This window comes from Chelonia mydas, chromosome 3 (genome assembly GCF_015237465.2).
Source record: "Chelonia mydas isolate rCheMyd1 chromosome 3, rCheMyd1.pri.v2, whole genome shotgun sequence".
Lineage (NCBI taxonomy): Eukaryota > Metazoa > Chordata > Testudines > Cheloniidae > Chelonia > Chelonia mydas.
Genome location: NC_057851.1, coordinates 197,208,044 through 197,232,091, shown reverse-complemented (window position 1 = coordinate 197,232,091; position 24,048 = coordinate 197,208,044). Strand labels below are relative to the sequence as shown.

Here is a 24,048-nt window from a genome sequence, read left to right as displayed (position 1 = left end):
CCCATGCCTGGCCCCAGCTCACTTCTGCTCTGCCTCCAGCCCCTCCCCGAACGCGCTGCCCCGCTCTGCTTCTCTGCGCCCCCCCCCACCTTCCTGCAAATCAGCTGTTTGCATGGGAAGCCAGGGTGGGCTGAGAAGCAGGCGGTGGCTTCGAACTCAGGCCTTTGGAGGTGGGGGGGGGGCAAGAAGGGCTGCCCATGCTGCAGCAGGTAACCCGGGGCGGGGGGGGCACAGGGGAACCACTCCCCACCCCAGCTCACCTCCACCACCACTGGCCTGAGTTGGAAGCTGCTGCCTGCTTCTTAGCCCTGCCAGGCTTCCCACCAAACAGCTGAATCGCAGGAAGCCAGGGTGGGGGCGTGGAGAAGCAGAGTGGGGCAGCATGTTCGGGGCGGAGGCCGGAGTGGAGGTGAGCTGGGGCCGGGCAGGGAGCTGCCTGTGGGTGCTGTGCACCCACCAAATTTTCCCTGTGGGTGCTCCAGCCCCTGAGCACCCACGGAGTCTGCGCCTAAGGCGCTACTTTTGATGTGATCAGTGGGGGGAGTGGCTGCTCCCCCCCAGCTATGCTTCCCCCACTCCTAGGAGCCAGAGGGACCTGCTGGGTGCTTCCTGGGAGCTGCTCCCGGTAAGCACTGCCGGGACTCCCCACCTTGCCCCCTGGCAGGTCCCTCTGGCTCTTAGGGGTGGGTGGGCATCCACTATGGTGGCCCATGAGACTCTCCTGCCCGGTTCTGGGGGCAGTTAGGGGACAGGGGCAGGGGTTGGATGGGGCAGGAGTCCTCGGGGCCCGGGGTGGGCAATGACCCTCTTGTGGGGTGAGGAGGGAACTGGTTAAGATTTTGGCAGCTCATCACTGCATGTGGCTCATTAGCACAGGATTACATGCACCTGGAATGTGTCTGTGCCCAGTGGAATGAGCCAGCTGTAGATAACATCTGCTAGACTTTTCTTTCTGTAAAGCTTTCTTCAGTCTCTATACTATAGAGAAACTGGTTAAGTTAAAATAGCTTATCTTAGTGACACTAAACTAGCTTTTTATTTGGAATGAACCATCAGCAAAAGTTTGACACGTAGGCTTTAGTCAAGATGCTAAAGTGACTGATCGCTTGGATTCATTACCCTTTTTCCGCAGCCTCTTTTGGATCCCTGCACTTCTCTTGTTCGCTGTAGTGCAACAGTGAGTCATATGTTGCAAATGTTCTCTAGTCACCAACTAATGCAAAGGCTATTTGTGACCTCCTCTTGGCACTGCAACTTTTTTCTCTACAAAATCTAAAATGACAGCTCACAACTGTAGGACTGGCTGGGTTGTGCAACACTTTCCTTGAAAACTAGCTGAAAGGAAGTTGCTTCCTTTGGCTTATCACACTCTTCACAGACTCAGCAGTTTGTATTGTTTTGCCTGTCAATCCTGTTTGGACAGCGGAGATAAGGAATGTCAAAAAGAGTAAGCTCTTAAAAATCGCAGTATGCACCTTGAAGTCTGCTCCTAAAATACCTTGCTAGTAACTGAAATGAAACTAGAAAAAGGAGTACTTGTGGCACCTTAGAGACTAACCAATTTATTTGAGCATTAAATGCATTAAATGCTCAAATAAATTGGTTAGTCTCTAAGGTGCCACAAGTACTCCTTTTTCTTTTTGCGAATACAGACTAACACGGCTGTTACTCTGAAACCTGAAATGAAACTGTTAATCCTGTTTAACTTGCATTGTTTAGCTAATGTGGAACAGCTTGTCCTTCTCTCCATATGCAGCAGAACTGCACTGAGCCCTGGTTCAGTTAACAAGATTGACAGCTGTGCTGTGGTCCGACTTCGTTAAACTGACCACGCCTGACAGGAACTACTTAAGCAGATCTTGGTCAAAACCTCTCATTGTTAGAGGCTTCAGCTGCTCCAGTTTGAACCAGATTAAGCATGAACAGTTTTCTGTGTCCACACTTGCTATGCAGATTTGTGTTCTGAACCATTGACTTACCCCTATGTCAACAGTGGTGCTCTCAAACAATTTCAGTTGCAGCTTCCTCTGGTTCAAAGCAGCTCTTAGAAACTGTCAATTTTGGAAGATTTGAAAAGACCACTAGTGCACTCAGGGACATTAGGGCAAGTAGTCGTCCTATGTTGACAATACAACAGTTCAGACTCCTGGTACTCAGTTGTCGAAGGCAAATTTAAGCCAAACAGTATCTAGACCGGGGTTCTCAAACTGGGGGTTGGGACCCCTCAGGGGGTCACAAGGTTATTACATGGGGGGGCCGCGAGCTGTCAGCCTCCACCCCAAACTCCGCTTTGCCTCCAGCATTTATAGTGGTGTTATAAATTAAAAACACTTTATATATTTAAGGGTGGGGGGTTGCATCTGGAGGCATGCTATGTGAAAGGGGTCACCAGCACAAAAGTTTGAGAACCACTGATCTAGATCATGTGTTGGAGCACTTGACGGTAGCAGGGTGCTACTGGGGGGAACCAAACCATTCTTAGAGTACTACATCTTATGTAGACTGTACCTATAAATGGCTTGGAGCCAGGCACTCAACAGATTAGCCTGAAAAAATAAGAATGGGGACCTTAAAACACATCTCCTACAACTCATTCATGTCCTGCAGGCAGCAAATGCGTTCAGGGAAAAACAAATTTATTTGTCTGGCTTTTAAAATAAACTGTCTTCTGACCTATTACAGAAGTGAAATGGTCTGACTTCCATATGGGTTGGCTTTATGGGGCACTGAGCCCTTGGGTGTTTTGCTGCATAATGGCTGATAACCTTTTTATCCTTCCATTTCTAAAAGGGCATGGTAAGGCAAGGTGACTAATACTCCTTCCTTGCTATTCTACAAAATGAGAGGCAGGGAAAGTGCTAGGGTTTACCAATTTGGTAATATTTAAAAACCCAGATGTTCCAGCAGGAGTGCTGGAACCTCCCCTGCCCTGCTTCTCTCCCTGAGGCCCCACCCCTATCCACTCCTTACACCCCTCCCCACTGTGGTTTGCTGCTTTCTCTCCCCTCCTCCCCACCCAGGTCAGGAGGGACTTGCCTGCAGAGATGGGGCTGGAGCTGCAGCTGCCCAATGAAGGTAGGAGGAGACTCTGGCTGAGTAGGGGCTGGAGTAGGTGATGACCTGTGGCCTCCCCTGCTCACAGCATCTGGATTTTGGGTGTTTGGTCAGTAGAACTGACAGGACACTGTCAGGTCGCCTCTTCAACTCTCTCTAGTGCATTGTGGGTAGAAGTCAAGAACATCTGGAAGAGCATCTGCTACAAAACTGCTACAGTGTTCGAGTGTTGCGTTCTTTCCTGGGGATGATCTATTCAGAATCCTACTTTTTAAAGGATAGTCTTGTAGCTAAGTAGCTGGGTTAAAGTTCCAGCTCTGCCACAAACTTCCTGTGGTGTGACCTTGGGTAAGTCACTTAACCTCTCTGGCACAGTTTTCCAAGGTCTACAAGTGGGAATACTTCTGTTATATCTAATTAGATTGTAAACTCTGAGGCCAGGGACTCTGTGGTAGTCTGTACCAAAGCAGGGGCCCAAATTTGGTTAGGCTGAGGCCCTGAGATGTTACTGAACTACAAATGATTACTACAGCTGGCTAATAACATTTGTCCCACTTGCCTGCAGGAACTTTCGCCTCAAAGTATAAGCATCTGTAACCTCTGATCCCAGCGAAAAGCTACTGCAGGAATGTGCTATTCCTGTTTGTCCTGGCATAGAGTATTTCCATGATCTGCTTGCTGAGCCTAAGTTGACAAAAAAAACCCCAACAACCTAGGCTAAGCAGAAGGAAACTTGCTTTTGTGTGTGTCTCTTTAAAAAAAGAGAAACACAGAACCTCACGCCTGAGGAAGCCTTAAAGTGTGTGTGGGGGAGGGGGGGAAGAATACTGAATTGTTCCAGTCCCTGCAAACTAATCTGGCCTCTTTCTGTTGCTTCTTGGTGTGCAGTGTGGGGAGAAGTTCTGAAGATTAATCTGTTTTTTGAGTGGGAAAGCTTGGGCTTTGTCCTTTCAAAGAATGTCTGAGATTAGGACCGTAGGAATCCAGCATGTACAGCCCACTGCTTTACCAGCTGAGTTGGCGATTCGGCGGCTTAGCAAATTGGCACGTGCTACAACTAAAATGGTGCTTGGTGCTGAAACATTACATGGAAATGGGAAAGTGTCCTGGAAAGGAGGAAAAACTAGCTTTACTTCTTCCTTTGCTGCTGCAGGGTGTATGGTACAGGCCTGAGTCTTGACTTAACTACAAAAAAGCCACAAATTGTAAAACATCTGGAGGGTGAAGTTTGTCCTCTCCTGTTCTGTTGATGCTCTGACTCAAAATATTCTTGGAGCACTCTTAGCCCTTAATTAAAGGATTTGGGGGTTGTTGAATCTAATAGATCATTCCTCCAAATGGTCAGTTAAATAGATGTAACCAGTTCTAGGACTATAAAATCACATCCTCACCCCTTGCTTCCACTCCTAATGGTACTTGCGGTGATAGAAACCTGCCAGACTTCCAGTTAGCAATTGTCTTCCAGGGTAGACAGCAAGGTCTGAATTTGTAACAGTGAGGGGGAGGGCAATTCAAATAATATGAAGGTTTTCTTAAGTTGTGAAGAAGCAGAGGAGCCCAAACAGCCCGTTCCTCTCAGTTACCTTTAGCACCCAAAGCACATTTCATCAGCCTGCTATCTAAAACATGATGGAACTAGCCGAATCTGAGAGCTCAGTGCAGGGTGTTCTGAAAGCAAGCTTAAATTGAGGTGCTATAATACTTCCTGCATCTCTTGGCTGGCCACCTGTTCCTGGCTCTAATGATCAAACTGATGCACCTTTAAATTTGTGTATGAATCTTGTTGTAAGACTTCAAACTCATCTTCATGGAGACGCTATTCTCTGCAGAACTAAGGGAAGTTGTTGCCAAAACAAAACTACCTGAAATCGGTTGCATCCCAGTCCTCATGTACAATATTTATGGAAGTGGGGGTCAAAGTCTTTTTGGAAAGACTTGTATAATTGGCTCTCCATATTTCCATACAGCTTGGCCTATAAACTTCAGTCTCATCCTAGAGCAGAGCCCACTGCCTCTGACTTGAAAGGTGGTGGCTGTAGAATTACATATGAACTCTACTCTTCATGTAGAGACCGGAACCATATTTTGCAGTGGTGCAGTTAAGTGCTAATTAGGATTTGAATGGTGGGATGGGCCATGTGCTCAATGGTATGACCACACTGCAGGTGTATTCCCTGCTTTACAATTTAGCTGTGTCATGTAGACATAGCCTTTTAGTAACATGGCTGTGTTGCTACAGCTGTGCCACGAAGTCATGCCGCATAGCTGCTGTTTGTTTGACTCTTGTGCTAACAAACTTCAACTGCCCCCCAATGAGCAACATTTGCGTTGTTGGCAGGAGCGTGCTCCTGCTGACAACACACTGTTCACGCTGCTGCTTGTTGTAGCAAAACTTTTGTCTTTCGGGGGGGGGGGGGGGGACATCTGAGAGACAAGCTTGTCGTTCAATTGCCAGTGTAGACATAGCCTCAGAAAGGCAAACAAAACCTCTGCAAAGAGCAGGCAAAAAGATACAAGCAGAATGGTGGGAAGCACATATTGGGTTAGTTACCAGACTTAAATCTCTTAATTTTTTTTTTTTTTTTTTATTTGGAGCTGGGGTTGGAGAAGGATTTGTTTGAGTAAGCAGTGGGGGAAATGGCTCAATGGATGGGAAGTGTGAGGCTGAGCAGCTGAAGGGGGTGCTTTTGTGGTATGAGAAGGGTGGCAGGAAGAAGAAACTGACTTCTGTACTCCATACTTATTGTAGCTTATGGTAAATGGTACAGGTAGTATGTGTTATCTGAATGAAGGATGCTCACAAATGAGCTGAAGACTCTAAACTGAAATTTAAAGGAAAAGTCGTGACCAAAAGGACTGCAGGTTGGAAAGATGGGGAAGTGTGCTAGTATGGGGCAGAGTTAGTTATCTGACGTCTATACCCCCAAACATCTGCATTTTAAATAGAACCTTAACTTTGGATCTCCCAGTCTTCCAAAGTCCAATTTAATAATTAAACTACCCCATTTTTAAAAAGTGAGCTCTAAAAGTACAACTGGAGTTGTGCCTTAATTTACACGCTGATAACCTGCAAAGACCCTTGATGTTCAGTTTTTTCAGCTTGTTTTTGATTTAAAGTCTTGTCTGTGTTTGCAGACTCTACAGTGACCAGAAAACTAGTAAATTGACATCCTAAGACTAGAAACCGAGCAGTGGTGGAAGGTGCTTCTAATTACTTGCTCTTTTAAAGATGTAGTTACAAAAACTTACTGGTGGTTGAATATTGAAAGAAACAATGTCTCTAAGCTTCAACTCCCCTGACTTTAAAAGTGCAAGACCTTAACAAACATCTGTGGTGCTGGTGTGTGCCTCTGTCCCTGCCCCAAGACCCCCAACAAAATCTAGGAAGAACAGACTTTGTTCCTGATAAACAAGCAGGGAAAACTTGAAAACGGCGTTTTATTTTATAGATACAAGGCAGAAACCAGGCTTCTGAAAACCCTTTACAGGTACCTTAAAGGACTCTTCAAAAGGCTACTGATTATGTCTGTTTAAACTTAACTCCAAGTTCAAAAGCTTCTTCCTATGTGTTTAGAGTGGGGGAAGACTTGTGGTTCTTTTGCATCCCTTCAGCTAAAGCATACAGTTAAATATGACCATGACACATCAGATTCAAATCTTGAGACATTTTCAAGGTATTAAGAATTTCTGGTTGTGCACTGTCTTTATCAATTTTAGACTACTGGCAAGACCAGATTAATCTTAACTTCTGACTTAAATACTTTAACTTGTGTTTCAGGTGAGGGCTGTGTCTGTGGATCTAAATATTGATCCTTCCCTCCAAATTGACATCCCAGATGCCCTGAGTGAAAAAGACAAAGTAAAGTTCACTGTACATACTAAGGTAAGTTCATGGTAAAAGGGGAAGGTGGTTAATATACACACATGCAGTCTTAAAATCCACTTGAATGAGGCAAGTAGGACCCTTATCCTGTTGTCAAATGGGTCTACACCATTAACTCCTAGATTTTAGGCTTTCCTTTAATAAAAAAAAAAAAAAAAAAAAACCCAAAAAACTGCAGGGCTTAAACATAACAGCCATACTGGATCAGACCAAATAGTCCATCCAGCACAGTATCCTATCTTCCAGTGGTGGCCAGTGCCAGGTGCTTCAGAGTGAACAAACAGAACGAGGCAATTGCGTGATCCATGCCCTGTTGTCCACTCCCAGCTTTTGGCAGTCAGACTTAAGGGCAGTCCAGAGCATGGGGCTGCATCCCTGACCATCCTGGCAAATAGCCATAGATAAGTTCATAGAGGATAGATCCATCAAAGTCTCTTTTTGGACCTGGTTATACTTTTGGCCTTCACAACATCCCCTGGAAACTAGTTCCGCAGGTTGACTGTGCATTATGTGAAGGAGCACTTCCTTTTGTTTGTTTAAATGTGCTGCCTATTAATTTCATTAGGTGACCTCTTATGTGAAGGGGTAAATAACACTTATTTTCTTTCTCCACACCAGTCATGATTTTGTAGACCTCTATCCTGTCTCCCCTTTTCCGAGCTGAAAAGTCCCAGTTTTATTACTCTTTCCTTGTATGGAGGCTTTTCTATATCCTTAATCATTTTTGTTGCCCTTCTCTGTACCTCTTCCAATTCTAATACATCTCTTTGGAAATCGGGCAACCAGAACTGCATGCAGTATTCGGGGATGCCATGGGTTTATATAGTGGCATTATGATTTTTCTGATCATTATCTGTCCCTTTCCTTATGGTTCCTATCATTCTGTTAGTTCTTTTGACTGCTGCCGCACGCTGAGCAGATGTTTGCAGAGAGCTATCTACAATGACTCCAAGGTCTTTTCTGAGTAGAAACAGATAATTTAGACCCCATCATTGTGTATGTATAGTTGGGATTATGTTCTCCAATGTGCATTACTTTGCATGTATTAACATTGAATTTCTTCTTCAATTTTGTTGCCTAGTTACAGGTTTGTGAGATTCCTTTAACTCTTTGCAGTCTGCTGTGGACTTAACTATCTTGAGTAGTTGTCATCTGTAAATTTTTGCCATCGCATTGTTTCCTACTGTTTTCAGATCATTTATGAATACTGTAAACAACATTGGTCCCAGTACAGATTCATGGGGATCCAGCTATTTACCCGTCTCTGTACTGAAATCTGACCATTTATTCCTACCCGTTGTTTCCTATCTTTCAGCCTGTTACTGATCCATGAGAAGACCTTCCCCTCTTATTCATAACTGCTTACTTTGCTTAAGAGTCTTTGGTTTGGAACCTTGTCAAAGGCTTTCTGAAAGTCCAAGTACATTGCATCTACTGGATCGCCCTTGTCCACATGTTTTGTTACTCTCTCCCTCCTTCCTCTCTTCTTCTTCTCCTCCCCCCCGGAATTCTAGTAGATTGGTGGGGCATTTCCCTTTACAAAAGCCATGTTGACTCTCTCAAGTTGTGTTCATGTGTGTCTGATAATTCTTCTTTACTATTCAACCAGTTTGCCTGGTACTGAAATTATGCTTACTGGCTGTAACTGCCAGGATTGCCTCTGGAGCCTTCATATTTAAAAAAAAAAAAAAAAATTAGTGTTGACTGTCCCCCAGTCATCTGTTACAGAAGCTTATTTAATCAATAGGTTATATACCACAGTTGTTAGTTCTATAATTTCATATTTGAGTTTCTTCAGAACTTTTGGATGAATCCCATCTGGTCCTGGTGACTTATTACTGTTTAATTTATCCAAAACCATCTCTAGTGACACATCAATCTTAGATGGTTCCTCACATTTGTCATGTAAAAAGAATGGCTCAGGTGTGGGAATCTCCCTCACATCCTCTGCAGAGACAAGTTAGTCAAAATTCACTTAACTTCTCTACAATGGCCTTATTTTTCTTTAGCACCTTGATTGTCCAGTGGGCCCACTGATTGTTTGGCAGGCTTCCTGCTTCTGATGTACTTAAATTTTTTTGCTGGGTTTTTTAATGTGCCTCTTTTGCTAATTGCTCTTCAAATTCTCTTTTGTCCTGCCTATTTATACTTTTTACACCTTAGGAAGGGGAAGAGAACTGTCGAAATGGAAACCAAGTAACTGATGCAGGGTGGTGGTTGTTGTCGTCTTCTGTCTTCAGACAGATCAATACTGCCACTCTTAGCTTTGCTAAGCAGTAGTGGATGGAAATTAACCTCCCCATGCCTCTGTTTTCTTATCTGTAAAATGGGGATAATAGCTGCCTCATTTTTGTAAAGTTTTCAATCTCTGCTGAAAGCACTATGTAAGAACTAGGTATCATTAATTCTGGTCCTCTAAAGTGGTATGGCACACTTGAATATCCTGTTCCTACAATGATCGTGTCACTGCTAAGGGGGAGATGCAAAGAAGGCTCACCTTAACTGAGCACTAGCCAACACTAGAAAAGGCAATTAGGTGTGGCGTTTACTAGTCAAAAGGGCTTGCTATGGAAACTAATGAACAAAACTGCTTCTAAAAGCACTAGCTTTTGAAACAGTAGGACTTCTGAATCTCTTGTCTTCCAGACTACACTGCCAACTTTTCAAAGCCCAGAGTTTTCAGTTACGAGGCAGCATGAAGACTTTGTGTGGCTACATGATACGCTTGCTGAAACTGAAGAGTATGCAGGATTTATTGTAAGTGTTTTTGTTTAGGATTGAATTTTATAATGGGAAAATCTAATGTGGTGCACCTAAAAGGAAATTAGTAAGGCTGCTAACCCTGCTAAAGTAAATACTGCTAGCATTTTCTGTCTTGGATGTTAACTATGCAGACTCAATGTGGTTGTAACATAGCTTTGCTTTTATCTTCCCTGAACTGTCTGAAAACATGGGGCCATACCCTGCCCTCCACTCTTGTAAGCTCACAGTATGGGAATCCTGCAGGTACTGCAGAGTGTATTTGTCCCATGTTGGTATCATTCCTTATCCTGTAGAAACCCTTCTAGAGAGAGAGCCATTGGTTGCCCTGCTTCGAGGACTTTTGAGAACGTGACACCTCAGTGTAGAGTCTGAGGGTAGCAGCTGGTGGAGAACCTCCATTAGTACAGCTTCTCCAGGAGTCATGCAGATGATGGGGTAAACGGGCCAAGAGGCAATACAGAAATACAGGCCCATGTCTCCCCATCCTGTGACACAGGATTTGTGAGCACTCTGAATGAGCCCCATTGCATCCACAAACTGCACTACACACAACCTGGGTAAAAAGAGCAGCAGTACATTAGTTTACAAGGTAGCTATGGAGACTCCAGGAACTTTCACTACAGAGTGATAGGCACTTGCAACTAATAGTTTATTTTATATTGACTAGATACCTCCAGCGCCTTCCAAGCCTGACTTTGATGGTCCCAGAGAGAAGATGCAGAAACTTGGGGAAGGAGAAGTCTCTATGACAAAAGAGGAATTTTCAAAAATGAAGCAAGAACTAGAAGCGTAAGTATGTGTAGTTGTGTGTATAAACCAAAGTCAGTTCTGCATCTTGATGGAGGATCTACTTTCATAGTAACACCTCAAGCCAGAACCTTATTTTAAAAACGGTTGGTGCAATTTCACCATAACGCCTTTAATCCATGTCTCTGTGTTTCTAGAAAGTCTTGGACTTGGTTAGATAAACCATATAAATGCATAACAACCTTAGTACCTTTTCCAGCCCGAAGAAGAGCTCTGTGTAGCTCGAAAGCTTGTCTCTCACCAACAGAATGGTCCAATAAAAAGATTATACCACCCAGCTTGTGTGTCTAACCTTCATAAAACGTCTTTTGGCCATCACTGTGTGAATTCTAAAATATACTGGAAACAGCCAGGTGGAGACAGGAATGCTTGTTCAGAAGCACTAGGCCAAAACATGAAGCATTAAATAAAATTATTTTTGTGAGAGCAACACTTTATGCAGTGAAGTAGACAGTAAAGACTACACGTCGTCTTCAGTGCTTAACTTTGAGATTTGATTCCCCCCCTTGGTCTTCCAGTGAATACCTTGCTGTCTTTAAGAAGACCGTGTCATCACATGAAGTTTTCCTTCAGCGACTTTCTTCTCATCCTGTGCTCAACAAAGATCGCAACTTTCAAGTTTTCCTAGAGTATGACCAGGATGTAAGGAATCTTCCTCCATTTCCTCTGCACTTCTGGGACAGGATGTTAAGAATGCAGTCAGTTTCTATGAACTCATTTAGAATTTGCTGTAGTTGTAACACAAGTGATCATTTAAACACACAATCCTACATAGTGTTTATACTGTTATCCATGTAGGATTGCTCAACCAACTTCTCAAGAATAGCATAGGGCTAAAATCCATTTCACTCAAAGCTTTTTTTGTCAGTATTCATGACAGAAATCTCATTGCCTCAAAATATAAGGTGTGACATACAAACCAGGCTTGATTGACTTAAACACTGACTTTAAATCAGGACTTAAATCAGCAAATGGGAAATATTGATTTAATTCTTGTTTTGCGTGTGTACCTCTCAATTATCTTCCAAAAGAGGCTGATTCTTATGGGTGGTATAATTTGGTACTACTTTTTGCTAGCTGGGAGGATGCATTAGATCATGATTTGTCAAACTACATTTAGATGGAAATTTGGAATTTGATTTAAAATGCATAAACAGCATTTAAAAAAGCTTCAAATAAAAGCCTTAAATGTTCTGAATATGTAAGAAGTAAGCAAGTCTTAAATTTAAGAACATTTTGATAAACTTATTCAAGCAAGCATTCACTGTAGTTAGGAAATTGACTTGACTTTCTGGTTGTCATGTCCTTAAAGATTTTAGAACTTGTAGATCTTGTTCCCATACTCAGGTGTGTTTTTTTTTATAGATTGGGAGGTGGGGGAACAAGCTTTCAACCCCCACTTGGTTTCTACACTTTGAATAAACTAGTAATTGAATCAAACTGGTTGAATACACAAAAATGAAGAAAATAATCTCTTGCACCTGTAGGAGAGGCTACTGTTAAGCTGGTTTAGCCCTTTAACAAACTGATTCCAGGTGCTTAGCCAGTGACTTCCTTTGAGACTTCAGCAGCAAACATACTTCTCAAATATTCTTGGTTTTAAACATTACAGTAATTATAGGTCTTAACATAGGTTATCATAATTCAGAACTAATTTTAAATAGGATTATTTTTAAAGAAAAATGTACTTTAAATTTAAAAAAATATTTTTATCTACCCTGATAAAATTCAGCTTCAGAAAAGCCTGTGCACCTCAAACCCTATGTCTTTCTCCAGCTGTAGGGGCTCCTGTGTAACATGCCCATTATATAGCATCTCTGCTTTGTATATTCCCTCTTTATTTGGAGGGGTTTAAATACAAGCTATTGAAGTAAGGTGCATTTTGAATGCACCTGCAGCTATGGAAAAGACTGCTATAACACCTTGTTCATAAATGAATTCAGCACAAAGACCAATTTAATTCCCATGTTTCTAGCAATAGTCTCCATTACAAGAAGACCTCTTGGTGCTACAACTTGAAAACAGGAATTCTAGAGGAAACTTGCAATTCAATCACTTTAAAATATACCTAGAACTTAGTGCAGTACAAACATCACTTTGTATGGTGCAGTGACCACAGCAATACAATATTGAACTTGAAGCTTGTCAATGAACTACTGATTACTCCCCTAAAACAATCTCTTATTGTGTTGTGTTTTAGCTAAGCGTTCGGAGAAAAAATACAAAAGAAATGTTTGGTGGCTTTTTAAAAAGTATGGTGAAGAGTGCTGACGAAGTCCTCTTCTCTGGCGTGAAGGTAAGATTTGCTCCCTTCCAACAACCATCTGATACCTTTTCACTCTTGCTTTCTACTATGTGGGATTGCTTTATTCCTGGTGCTAGGAGAAACCTACTTTGTCAAGAGTATACTCAATAACTTACCTACCTCGTATTTGCTATCCAGTCTGAAGGATCAGTTAAGCCAATCCGTTGCAGAGTTGAGAGCACTTGATTGTGTCTGAATAGGTAAAACCTGCCTACATAGAGGAAGTACGTGACTGGCAAGGTGGGGATGAAAGCGACAAATCCCTGGGCTCCAAGGATCTAAATACTGCAATTGGGCATCTAAGGAGTCAGGGTTTTTGTTTTTGTTTTTCCCCCTCAAAATATCTAAAGTTTCAGTACACAGTGAAGAGTCACCTAGTAATACCCTGCTAAAGAAACTGCTCTATGAGTAGTTAACTCTTGGGCAGAAATGTGGTGGTCTGCTGAAACGTCTGCATATCTAATAGTACTGGAATGCCTCCACTCAGCTCCAGAAACCAGTACACCCCACTGAAGGGCTGTTGGGAATCATTGCAGCAAAACTTTCCTGCATACAAGACAGCCTATTATGGTACCAGGGACTGTGCACTGGTATGAACTCCTTTCCTCTCTGATTCAACCCATTCATGCTGTAGGAAGTGCTAGTACTTTGAGAAGGGTAATCTCCTCTTTCCCCAGATTTAAGAACACCAGCAAGTATTACACTGTAACTCAACTCAATCTCTAGCTACAGCCCAGTATCTAAACTCCAGAGAAAGCTAGTAGAGAATTTTCCAAGTTCTGCCTTCAATTTGCCATAAACTACTACCAGGATGCCAGATAATCTCCTCACCAGTCTGGTCTCAGACCAGGAACAAATGATGTTGGTGGCACTGATTTTCCTTCTCCTTTTGGCCTTGTCCAAAGGCCATTCAAAAGCACTCAAATTGCTGGACTTCTCCACAACATTAAATATAGCCTGCCATGGAATCATAATGTCCCACCTCAAACACAGCAAGGGTTAGTGGGATGATTGGGATAGCTTCAGTGATTCTCCTGTGTGTGCAGCCAGACTTGTGATGGTCACCTGCTCCTCTCCAAGTGCTGACTCTGAGCAGTTGCATCACACACACAGACACACACACGCCCCCCCCCCCCCCGCCCAAGATAATAAATAGTGGCCTACAATGGCAGCAAGATGGAGGGCATCAATTGGAGCCTCTTTACATCACAAGCATGTAGCACCTCCCAGCTATCTAGGGATCTGGCTGAGATTTGAACCAGTATGAACTGCCAGCTGAAGATGTGTCCTGGAAAGGACACAGTGGTGCTGTTTGACAAGTTCTTTGGAAGTGCTCCCCTCTTGCTCACTGTAATAAGCTCCACTGAAGGGATCTGCTCTGCTCTTTCTGATTAAGATGGTCTGAAATCTGTTCTCCTGGACTCACTGCTTCTGACTAAACCAAAGTTGACCTGGTCTTCCATGGGTAAATTAGTTTCCAGTCTTCGTTTGCAAAACTCTACATGGGGATGATGGCTGGTACCTGAAGGACAGGTTTGCCCTGCCACAACACAACCTCTCATGGTAGCTGCATTCCATTAGAACAGTGGTCACTAATCCATTGATTGCAATCAACTGGTCGATCCTGGGGACTCTCCCAGTTGGTCACGAGCTCTGGCCATGGCAGTGCAGTGGGGCTGCTGCTAAGGCAGACTCCCTGCCTGCCGTGGCCCCATGCTGCTCCTAGAAGCAGCCAGCACAGGCCCTGGTGGGTGAGGTAGGGAAGCAGGGGTCTCCACATGCTGCTCCTGCAGCTCCCATTAGCTACAGTTCCCCATTCCCAGCCAATGGGAGCTTTGGGGGAGGTGTCTGCAGAAAGTGGCAGGGCCAGGGGCCCTTTAGCCCCTTCCAGGAGCAGCGTGGGGTAGGCAGGGAGCAACCCAAAGTGCCACCCAGGGGAAGTAGCACCCCAGCCCTGTGCCCCCTCCCAGAGCCTGCACCCCCTCCTGCACCCAACACGCTCAGTCCAGAGCCCCCTCCCACACTGCGAACCCCCCAGCCCAGAGCCTGCACCCCCTCATGAACCCCAGCCCAGTGAGTGAGGGTGGGGGAGAGCAAACAATGGAGGGGGGGGTCCCTCATCACTTCTGCATAAAAAGGAAACTTCTTTTTTAAGCAGCTTTGGCGGTTTCATTTTGTATACTATGAAGGGGAGGCTAGAAATGTGTAGCCACACTTAATGACAAGATTCACTACATAGGGGCTAAGGTTTAAAGTCTCTTACCGAACTCATTGGTAAATGAAGGAGATGCTCCTGCTCTAGCCGTGCCATTGGTCTAACAGATCATATTCTCTTTTCAGGAGGTGGATGACTTCTTTGAGCAAGAGAAGATTTTTCTTGTAAACTACTACAACAGAATCAAGGATGCATGCACAAAAGCAGATAAGATGACAAGATCCCATAAAAGTGAACTTTATTTATACAGACCTTTTCTAGGTAATTTCCGTGTATGTCACTAGAGACAAAACTGAAAGCATTGTCCTTGTTCCTGCAGATGTTGCAGATGACTATATCCACACTTCAGCTTGCTTGAACAACCTGGCTTTAGAAGAGCCCACAGTCACTAAAAAGTAAGCAAACCCACTAATTCCGTGAATACCTGATCTTGGACTTCTGTGTGCAGCACTCTAATTGTAATTGTTACACAATAAACTGAATCCTGGCTTTGTCTGAGGTCCCCTCCTTGGTAATTAGTATCTCTAGTGGTTTTTATTTCTGTTTTTTTAATGGTGCTATCAATATGGCACACTTAACTTTTTAGCTGCATATCCAGTTCCACTTAATGTTTTTAAATAGAATCCTAGTTGAATCCAGCAGATTTGGACTCTTGGTGCATAGGATGTCTGACCAAGTTTTAGCCTTCTAGAATCATAGAACTGGAAGGGACTTCGAGAGGTCATCTAGGCCGGTCCCCTGCACTCAAGGCAGGATTAAGTATTATCTAGACCATCCCCGATAGGTGTTTGTCCAATCTGCTCTTAAAAATCTCCAGTGATGGCGATTCTATCGCCTCCCTAGGCAATCTATTCCAGTGCTTAACTACTCTGACAAGAAGTTTTTTTTTTCCTAATGCCCAACCTACACCACCCTTGCTGCAATTTAAGCCCATTGCTTCTTGTCCTATCCTTGGAAGTTAAGAAGAACAATTTTTCTCCCTCCTCCTTGTAACAACTTTTTATGTACTTGAAAACTTATGTCCCCTGTCTTCTCTTCTCCAGATTAAACAAATCCAGTTTTTTCAGTCTTCCCTCATCGGTCATGTTTTCTAGACCTTTAATCATTTCTGTTGCTCTTTTCTGGACTTTCTCCAATTTGTCTACGTCTTTCCTGAAATGTGGCACCCAGAACTGGACACAATACTCCAGTTGCAGCCTAATCAGCAGAGTAGAGCGGAAGAATTACTTGTGTCTTGCTTACAGTACTCCTGCTAATACATCCCAGAATGATGTTTGTGTGTGGTGGGTTTTTTCTTTTCAACAGTGTTGACTCATACCTTGTGATCCACTATGACCCCCAGATCCCTTTCTGCAGTACTCCTTCCTACGCAGTCATTTCCCCTTTTGTATGTATTATACAAAATGTGTTAAAAGCCCTGTCTAACATAACTAAGTTTGTACCCTGTGCATGACAAGCTTGCCTGTAAATGTGGCATGTGTCCACACATGGCCAATACTCATGGTGGCAACTAACTATGTATGTCCTTTGCCTGGAGCCTGTAGTCTGACACATGACTGTCTTCTGGTGATGTCAGAATTTTTAGTGTGGAAGGGATGCCTGACTACCTGTAAACAGGTTGGCCAGTCTTCCTTCTTCCTAGCTCCTGAGTACATCGCACTAGAGCACATTGTCCTTAAGACATCTAGAGGAGCAGCCACAACGTGAGACTTCCTATATGCTGTTAAGGTGCCTGGGATAGCTATCAGTATCTTCCCAGAATACACAGATACCATTCATTGGGCATTTGTGGGTTTGGACAAACACTGACTTATAATTGTCTATACCGAGGCTCTTTTCTCAATGCAAGTCAGCAATTTGTTAATTTATCAGGCCAGCTTTTACTGGGAGAGAACAGTTATGTTTACGAGGCCTGAATGACTTGTGTAAGTAAGTGTGGCGCAATGCAAAATATCCACTTCAAAGTGGTGTCCTGTAAGCATTGTTAAACTCTTCTTTGTGGCTCTAGAGCATAAAGACAAGCCCATTGGAACAAAGCTTACAATTTGGGTAGATTCTCATAAGTAGGTTAAAGCTAAAAGCTCCTTGCCATATTATCACACTGTCTTCATTTTCAGTCCTGATGCATTTTCTTACCTGTACTCGAATTTCCTCATTCAAATAAGGACTTGTCTAAACCTGCACCTATACCAGTATACAAACTTGTGTAGGTTTCTGCTCTAATGGTAACTAATCTTGTGTTCTTTAAGTGCTACATTACAGATTTCCATGAAGTATAAATAAAATGATTTTGTCCTTTGTGCTTTTTTCTTTTCCGTTTTAGGTACTTGTTGAAAGTTGCTGAGCTCTTTGAAAAACTGAGGGTAAGAGCTTCTTTGAAGAGCTGTAAATCTAGGTTTTGTTGTCTCTTGTTGCATCATTCCCATCTACTCCTTTCTTCTGTAGAAGGTAGAGAGTCGGGTGTCATCAGACGAAGACTTAAAGCTGTCTGAACTGTTAAGGTACTACATGCTCAACATAGAAGCAGCAAAGGTGAGCCACTTCTGCTAAAGCTCGTCCTGTATTATTCACTGAGCTTAGTAACTTAATTATTAACTTGCTATTTAGCACGTGAGCTTGTGCGTGTATTTTTCCCAAAAAACCCCACAACAAGGAATACAGCCTGAGTCTCTCCCATGTCCCCACCCTTGTGCCTGGAAAAATAGACATGCTGTGCATGTTTTCTGGGCTTTAATCCAGAGGAATGGAGTAGGGAAGTTCAGAGCAAAGTGAGGGGACCCTTGACAAGCCACTCCTCCCTCCAAAACCAAGGGGCTGCTAGCTGACAGCTTACGTAGTTTAGCAATTGCAGTCAGATGGGGAGACTCTCAACAAGTCAAAACTCTCCCCCTTTTATTTAACCACTTAATGTAAGAGAACAGATCTTCAAGGTAGGAGGTCAAGTCCACCAGCCATTTTAGTTTGTCTCAAAAAAAAAATCCTTCAGATTTCCTTTTGGATTGTGTTTTGCAACATTTTTTTAAAATCTTAGTTTGTAAGATGATCAGACCATAAGCAGCTGTGCCAACTTGAGTCTTGTTTTTTGCCTTTAATTGCAACAATCTCAGGTTGGATATTCAGTGTGCTTTCATGACAAAAGGCTGTTACAATCTTCCCCTAAGCTTTTGACTGACACATGGTGGGACTGGACAACAGGATGGATCGTTCGATTGCCATCCATTCCCTTGGAAGCATTTGGCATTGGCCACTGTCGAAAGACAGGATACTGGGCTCGACGGACCATTAGTCTGATTCAGTATGACTGTTTTTATGCTCTAAGTCCCCTGAGGGTATGTCTACACAGCAAAGAAAAACCTCTGTCTGGCCTGTGCTAGCTGACGCGGGCATGCAGGGCTCAGGCTGCAGGGCTCTTTCATTGCTGTGTAGATTTCCAGGCTTGGGCTGGAGCCCAAGCTTTAGGACCCTCTGTGATGGGAGGGTCCTAGAACTTGACTTCCAGACTTGGGCTGGAAACCTACACAGCAATAAAAGAGCCCTGTGAGCCTGAATTGGCTGGCCTGTGCCAACCATGGGTTTCTTTGCTGTGTAGACCTACCATGAGCTGTCACCACTTCCATAAAGCTCTAGGGTGGGACTTTCAGAAGTGCTTAAGTGTAGTCCTAATCCTGCTCCCATTCAAGTAATGGTAAATCCACAGAGTTCAATGGGGAGAGACTAACTCAGCACTGCGTTCTTTCAAAAACCACACCCTTCATGTTTAAGATTAAAAATGGCACCTGCCTCCTACCACTTCTCATTGCTTTGTCATGGATTTGGTGTAGAGTTCAGATTCCATTAGATCAGGTTTATGGTGGGACCTTCCATGTACCTTCGAGAGCAAACTTTATTGCTGGTCAGTGTTCCATTCTGATCGTACAGGTGATGTTATGAAGGAGGGTGCCACACTGGGCTGGAGAAGATAGAAACCCTAGTATAGCTGGTGGTTTGCGTCAGGCTTGTACCATGGTGTGTGTGGAGTATAATGAATGTTACTGCATTGGCTCATTCAGAGAAGTGCAATTCAAACACTCTAGCCACTCAAACAGTGGCCTCAGTATCCTTTGTAGTTTTACAGGGCATTGTTGTTGCCTTATAACAATTCTTTTGTACAAAATAACGTTCTGTTCTGTAAAGTATTTCTAGATTAGTTTAAATACAGTGCTAGTGTATCTCTAGGTGCTTAAGGAGTGACATTAATGGCTTCAGAAAGTCCTGCCTAATCCTCCTTGAGCAGAAGAATTCTGTCCAAGATATGGATGCTTGTAAGGAAGGAAAGGCAACCCCAAGGTTCTGAAGATGTGGATAAAATTCCTTAGGATGAAGGAGAGAGGGACAGTAGCTTAACATTTTAAAATAAGTGTAAAGTGACTCTCCTGGAGCATCTGTTGTAGGCATCCATAAATAGCTGCTGTTGAACTGCAAAGCTACTTTCAGTCTCTTTTATGTGCTTTGCAGAAAAAGAGGTAGGATAAGTGCTCTGCTGGCTTATAAGTACAGTTTGTGTGAGGCTTATTGCTTGCCTTACTCTGTAACCGAAGCACAGAATCCAGAACCAATTTCTCTAGACACTGTTGATATAAATAAGAGTAACATCTGACTACTCCTTTTTATTTTTTGTTAAAGGATCTCCTATACAGACGTACCCGGAGTCTTGCGGACTATGAAAATTCAAACAAAGCCCTGGACAAAGCTAGACTGAAAAGTAAAGATGTCAGGCTGGCAGAAGCACATCAGCAGGACTGCTGTCAGAAGTTTGAGAAGCTTTCAGAGTCTGCAAAGGAAGGTGCAAACATCATCACCACGCACTAAATTCCATTGATCCTCTGCATCCTTCCAAGGCCTCTTAGGGGGAATTTCTCCATAGTAACTCCACAGAGCACTGGTCCACAGCTCGCTCAGAAGTCCCATTTCTCCTCACTCTTCTCGCTAGACTAGCAGGCTTTCTGAGTAAGATAGTCAAGTGAACAAGTTTTACACCACATGGACAAGTCTCAGCATCCCGAAATATTCCTTTCTAATAATTGGTGACCTCAGTTAAACGTTCAGTCATCTGGTGTTCTTCAAACTAAGCAGATCATTGTAATACTGAAGAAAGAACGGGCCTATTCTTATGCTGCTTTTATGGTCCTGTTTTCCTTTTGGGTTGAAGCTTTTTGTTCTTGCTATCTCCCTCCCCCCAAGGGTAACTTTGGAACTAAATCCCTTCAGCTATGCGAAGTCAAGGTGCCCGAATAGGTGTAGATCAGTGGTCCATTCAGAGCATTATTTGAGTCATAGCCATCTGGTGTGAGAGGTATCTAATGGAAAACAAGGTGAAACTTTTCTGATCAGAGTCCAAGCACGCTAGTAAAACATGCAAGAGGAAAGTGGTCTTGGTCCCAACAATCCCTGCTCCCAAGGCTGTTCTTCTGGCTAAGAGGGGCATTCTAGGGCAGAGCTTACAGGTCAGCCATACCCTCACGGGATCATCTGTATCCCTTTTGCACAAGGGCAGGAGAGATCTGGGAATGCACATGCTGTTGGCCAGAACGTAAATGTACATGACTGCAGCTTCTCTTGTAGCCAAATAATACAGTCAGAGAACTGCACATGCCACCTCAGGAGTACAGGATTGAAATGTCACATCTGGAGTGACTCTTCTGAAGAAGTCTGATGGAAAAAAGCCTTGACTTTCATAAAAATCAAGTTTAGTACATGCATCACAAACTGAGCACACGTTAAGATGCATAACGATGCAACTCTAGAGCACTGATGTGATCTAGCAGCTCGAGCAGAGAACTGAACTCAGTTCTACTTGGAGATCTGCCTCTGACTTGCTGTCACTTCACCTCTTGGTGCTGCTGTATTTTTTTACATATTAAATCATTACTTAAATCCAGCATTTACCTCCCACCCGGTTAAGGATCTCTAAGCACTCTGCAAAGTACTAACTTTGCATAAAAGTTCCTGTAGTACTGCAGCATGAACGACTAAAACTCTGGCTACTCTAATAACCTACTGCGCCTTGCATTCAGCCACTGCTATTTAGGAGTATGTACCTAACTCTAGAGTAGTGTGCTTTTCTTAAAGCAAAAACCAGTTGACTCCCCTTTCTGCTGGACTATCTAGAGTATCTAGTCAATGTCTCTCTAACGTAATCCTTTCATTTATTTCCCCAATCTTTTGTGTATGCTAGGGGTTCTGCAAAGATGTTAGGTTCCTACTCCAGACAGCTTAATCTAGGGCTAAGCACGCAAGGGATGAGGGAAGGGATGCAAATACATAAGCAGATGAGGTGAACGAAGCGCTGTCCAGTGGGTGCTGTGTTTGGGGGGGGCCCCCATGCTTCATGGTGGGTTCTCTTGTGCTTTTAGAATGTCTGGCAGTCCAGCAATGGGTAGTCCCTCTTGCCTGACCTACCTCCATGCAGAGAGGAGGTGCGACCCATTGTCTGCCAGCCATTCCAAGTACCTTCCTAGATCAGGTAAGCGGCACTTTCCCTCTGCTGATTCCTTACATGTGGAGTCAGCCCCACGTTAAGCAGGGTTTAAATGGAGGTAGCTCCCTTTCTCCTGTGGTACAATCCTAGAGTCAGTCTCCCTGGGCTATTGTACAGGTGCCACTCTATTGCTTTTATACTCTCCTTCTAGGAGGAAACAGGAGGCTGTAGGGCTATTCCTTGGGTCTACTCTCCAGAACTTCAATTCCCTGGGGACACTATCCTTCAGAGGAGGAGCTAGGCAGGGGTAGCAAACTTGTTCTGAGTGCTGAATGCTGCTTGTAGTCTGAATCACACTAGGATGGCTTGACTTGCAACCATAAGAATGTAAACTTTGCCAATAAAAACCCTGAGTTTGGCAGACTGATACCGTGTGCAGTGAGGGTGGGGAGCACAGGGCAAGTCCTTATGTTCCCCACTTCCCCAGAATTTAATGTTCATATTCCCACCCTCCTGTGTTTGTAGAACTGATCAGCTTCAAGCGGAAGAGAATAGCAGCCTTTCGTAAAAATCTAATTGAAATGGCTGAGCTGGAAATCAAGCATGCAAAGGTAAGCGCGCTCTTTCCCTAATGTAGAAAGTGCATGGCTGTAACGCCATGTTTGGGAACACGTAAACTGCCAAACCTTTTCCCTGATGAAATTTCTTTTTACTCTGGTTGCACATTGGAGGATTGTTCTTTCCTTTGTAAAGCTAAGAAATTACATTTTTAAACCTTTTTAAAAATTCAGTTTGAGTCAAGTACTAAAACTAGGAAAAGCCAGATTGGTTTGGCCCCTGTGTATGATAGTCTTTAATTACATGATTGAAAAAGTTAGTATGCAACAGGCCTCTGCCTTATTCTGTGTGCAGGATGGAGGATGCTCGGGTATTGAATACCCAGTGCAGATAATGAGGCTGCTTGAAGGACCCCTGCCTCATTTGCTGGAGTAATTGAAAGGTGTAGAGAATGCTACAGGAAGAAGATAGGACCCAGTTCTCCTGGGTCTCTTCCACAGACTCTCTGTGCTGCTGCACAATCGCTTAAATTCAGAGGTGGCCACTGTGTTCCTCATCTTCTGAGAGCCCAACTTGAGACACCTCAGCACTCAGACCTCCAAATAGTCCATGGGAGCTGCAAGTGCTCAGTACCTCTGAATAACCAGACTGCAGGTATCTCATGTAGGGCATTAATCATTCAGGCACCCACAGTTAGTGGATACTTGCCTATCCTGGCCTTGAATCTCCCTGCCCCTCAGTTCCCCAGCTGTAAAATGGGGATGGTACCTCCTCTCACAAGTTGCACAGAAGATCTTGGAAATACTTGTTTTATAGTGAGCACTGAATGAGATGGGCCCTGTGGGTGGAGGAGGATAGTATGCGATCTCATAATTAAGGACTATATATGCACACTTCAAGGGGCAGAATTAACATTGCACAAGCAACCTTACTTTTGGTACTTCCTAACTTGATTGCTTGTCTGTGCAACTTTAGCATCCTTCTAGTGGTCTTTGTAGTGATGATACTAAATGTAGCTTTCAGACAGAGTACAGAAAATTCAGCTTTTCCATTTCTGAACATCAAAACTGCTAAGTTCACTTGTTTCTGGAGTGAGAATTGATTTGGTGCCTGTTTTCGATCCCATGCTTCTCACTCAGAATTAACTGTCTTCCCTTCCAGAACAGTGTCTCTCTCCTGCAAAGCTGCATTGACTTGTTCAAGAACAACTAAAGCGCCTTAATGTGAAAACAGCATCAGTTGCACTCAACAGCCATGGGAAAATTTATATTTAGCTTGACTTCATTAGGTTAAAATATATAAATACACTGTTTCAAACATTTTGTTTGACTAATACTTAACCATGTTGATGCCAATGTATTGGCTTCCATGGTAGAAATGAAATCTGAATTGCATATGAATTACTTGGATGTAGCTAATTTCTTGTTGAGAGTTAATATCTCAAGGTAAGCAAAAAGTACAAGTACTAGATTCCAGAATGTTGACCAGTTTTCTAATGATAAAAAGGGGCAATTCTTTCCAAGGGTGACACGTGAATGAAATCAAGGTGGTATTGCAATCTGTCTCTAACCTAAACCATGTTAAAGAAGTTCATATTTGGGAGGGTCTTATGTACATTCTTAAGCAATTTTATAAGGTAAAATACATTCCACTTCATAGATTTCTACTACAGTGTATTTTGGATTTCTATAACTACATTCAGTATTTGTACACTCAGCAAAAATAAAGATGTCTAATACTGTGAAGTGTGTTTCTATAAACTAAATGGCCTTGTATAATATCCCATTTGTATATGGGATTTAAACCCCCAAGTAGTTTAGGGGAAAATTGTCTTCATATCATGAAAAGCTGTTATACACTGAATATCATTCTAACCTGAGATTGTTGCAATTAGAAGGCAACAACAAGACTGAAATTGGTACAGCTGCTTACGGTCTGATTATCTATCTTCTTACAAACTAAGATTTTTAAAAAAGTTGCACAACGCAATCCAATAGGAAACCTGA

The 24,048-nt window shown here is 43.3% G+C and overlaps 1 protein-coding gene across 3 annotated transcripts in view; it reads left to right on the top strand.

The window, feature by feature from the left end:
* Window positions 1-23,787, top strand: part of SNX5 (sorting nexin 5) — a 37,683-nt gene extending 13,896 nt beyond the window's left edge. For 2 of the 3 annotated variants that reach the window (XM_037896201.2, XM_043544103.1), the window contains exons 2-13: window positions 6,833-6,937; window positions 9,584-9,694; window positions 10,368-10,489; window positions 11,026-11,149; window positions 12,708-12,803; window positions 15,153-15,258; window positions 15,347-15,422; window positions 17,351-17,390; window positions 17,473-17,559; window positions 19,690-19,849; window positions 22,010-22,095; window positions 23,204-23,787. In XM_037896201.2, the coding sequence (XP_037752129.1) occupies window positions 6,833-6,937; window positions 9,584-9,694; window positions 10,368-10,489; window positions 11,026-11,149; window positions 12,708-12,803; window positions 15,153-15,258; window positions 15,347-15,422; window positions 17,351-17,390; window positions 17,473-17,559; window positions 19,690-19,849; window positions 22,010-22,095; window positions 23,204-23,254 (1,164 nt within the window). In that variant the 3' untranslated portion in view covers window positions 23,255-23,787. Of the gene's footprint in view, window positions 1-6,832; window positions 6,938-9,583; window positions 9,695-10,367; window positions 10,490-11,025; window positions 11,150-12,707; window positions 12,804-15,152; window positions 15,259-15,346; window positions 15,423-17,350; window positions 17,391-17,472; window positions 17,560-19,689; window positions 19,850-22,009; window positions 22,096-22,396; window positions 22,697-23,203 lie in introns of all 3 variants that reach the window. The other variant, XR_006289980.1, reaches the window with a different exon arrangement.
* Window positions 23,788-24,048: the final 261 nt, after the last annotated feature.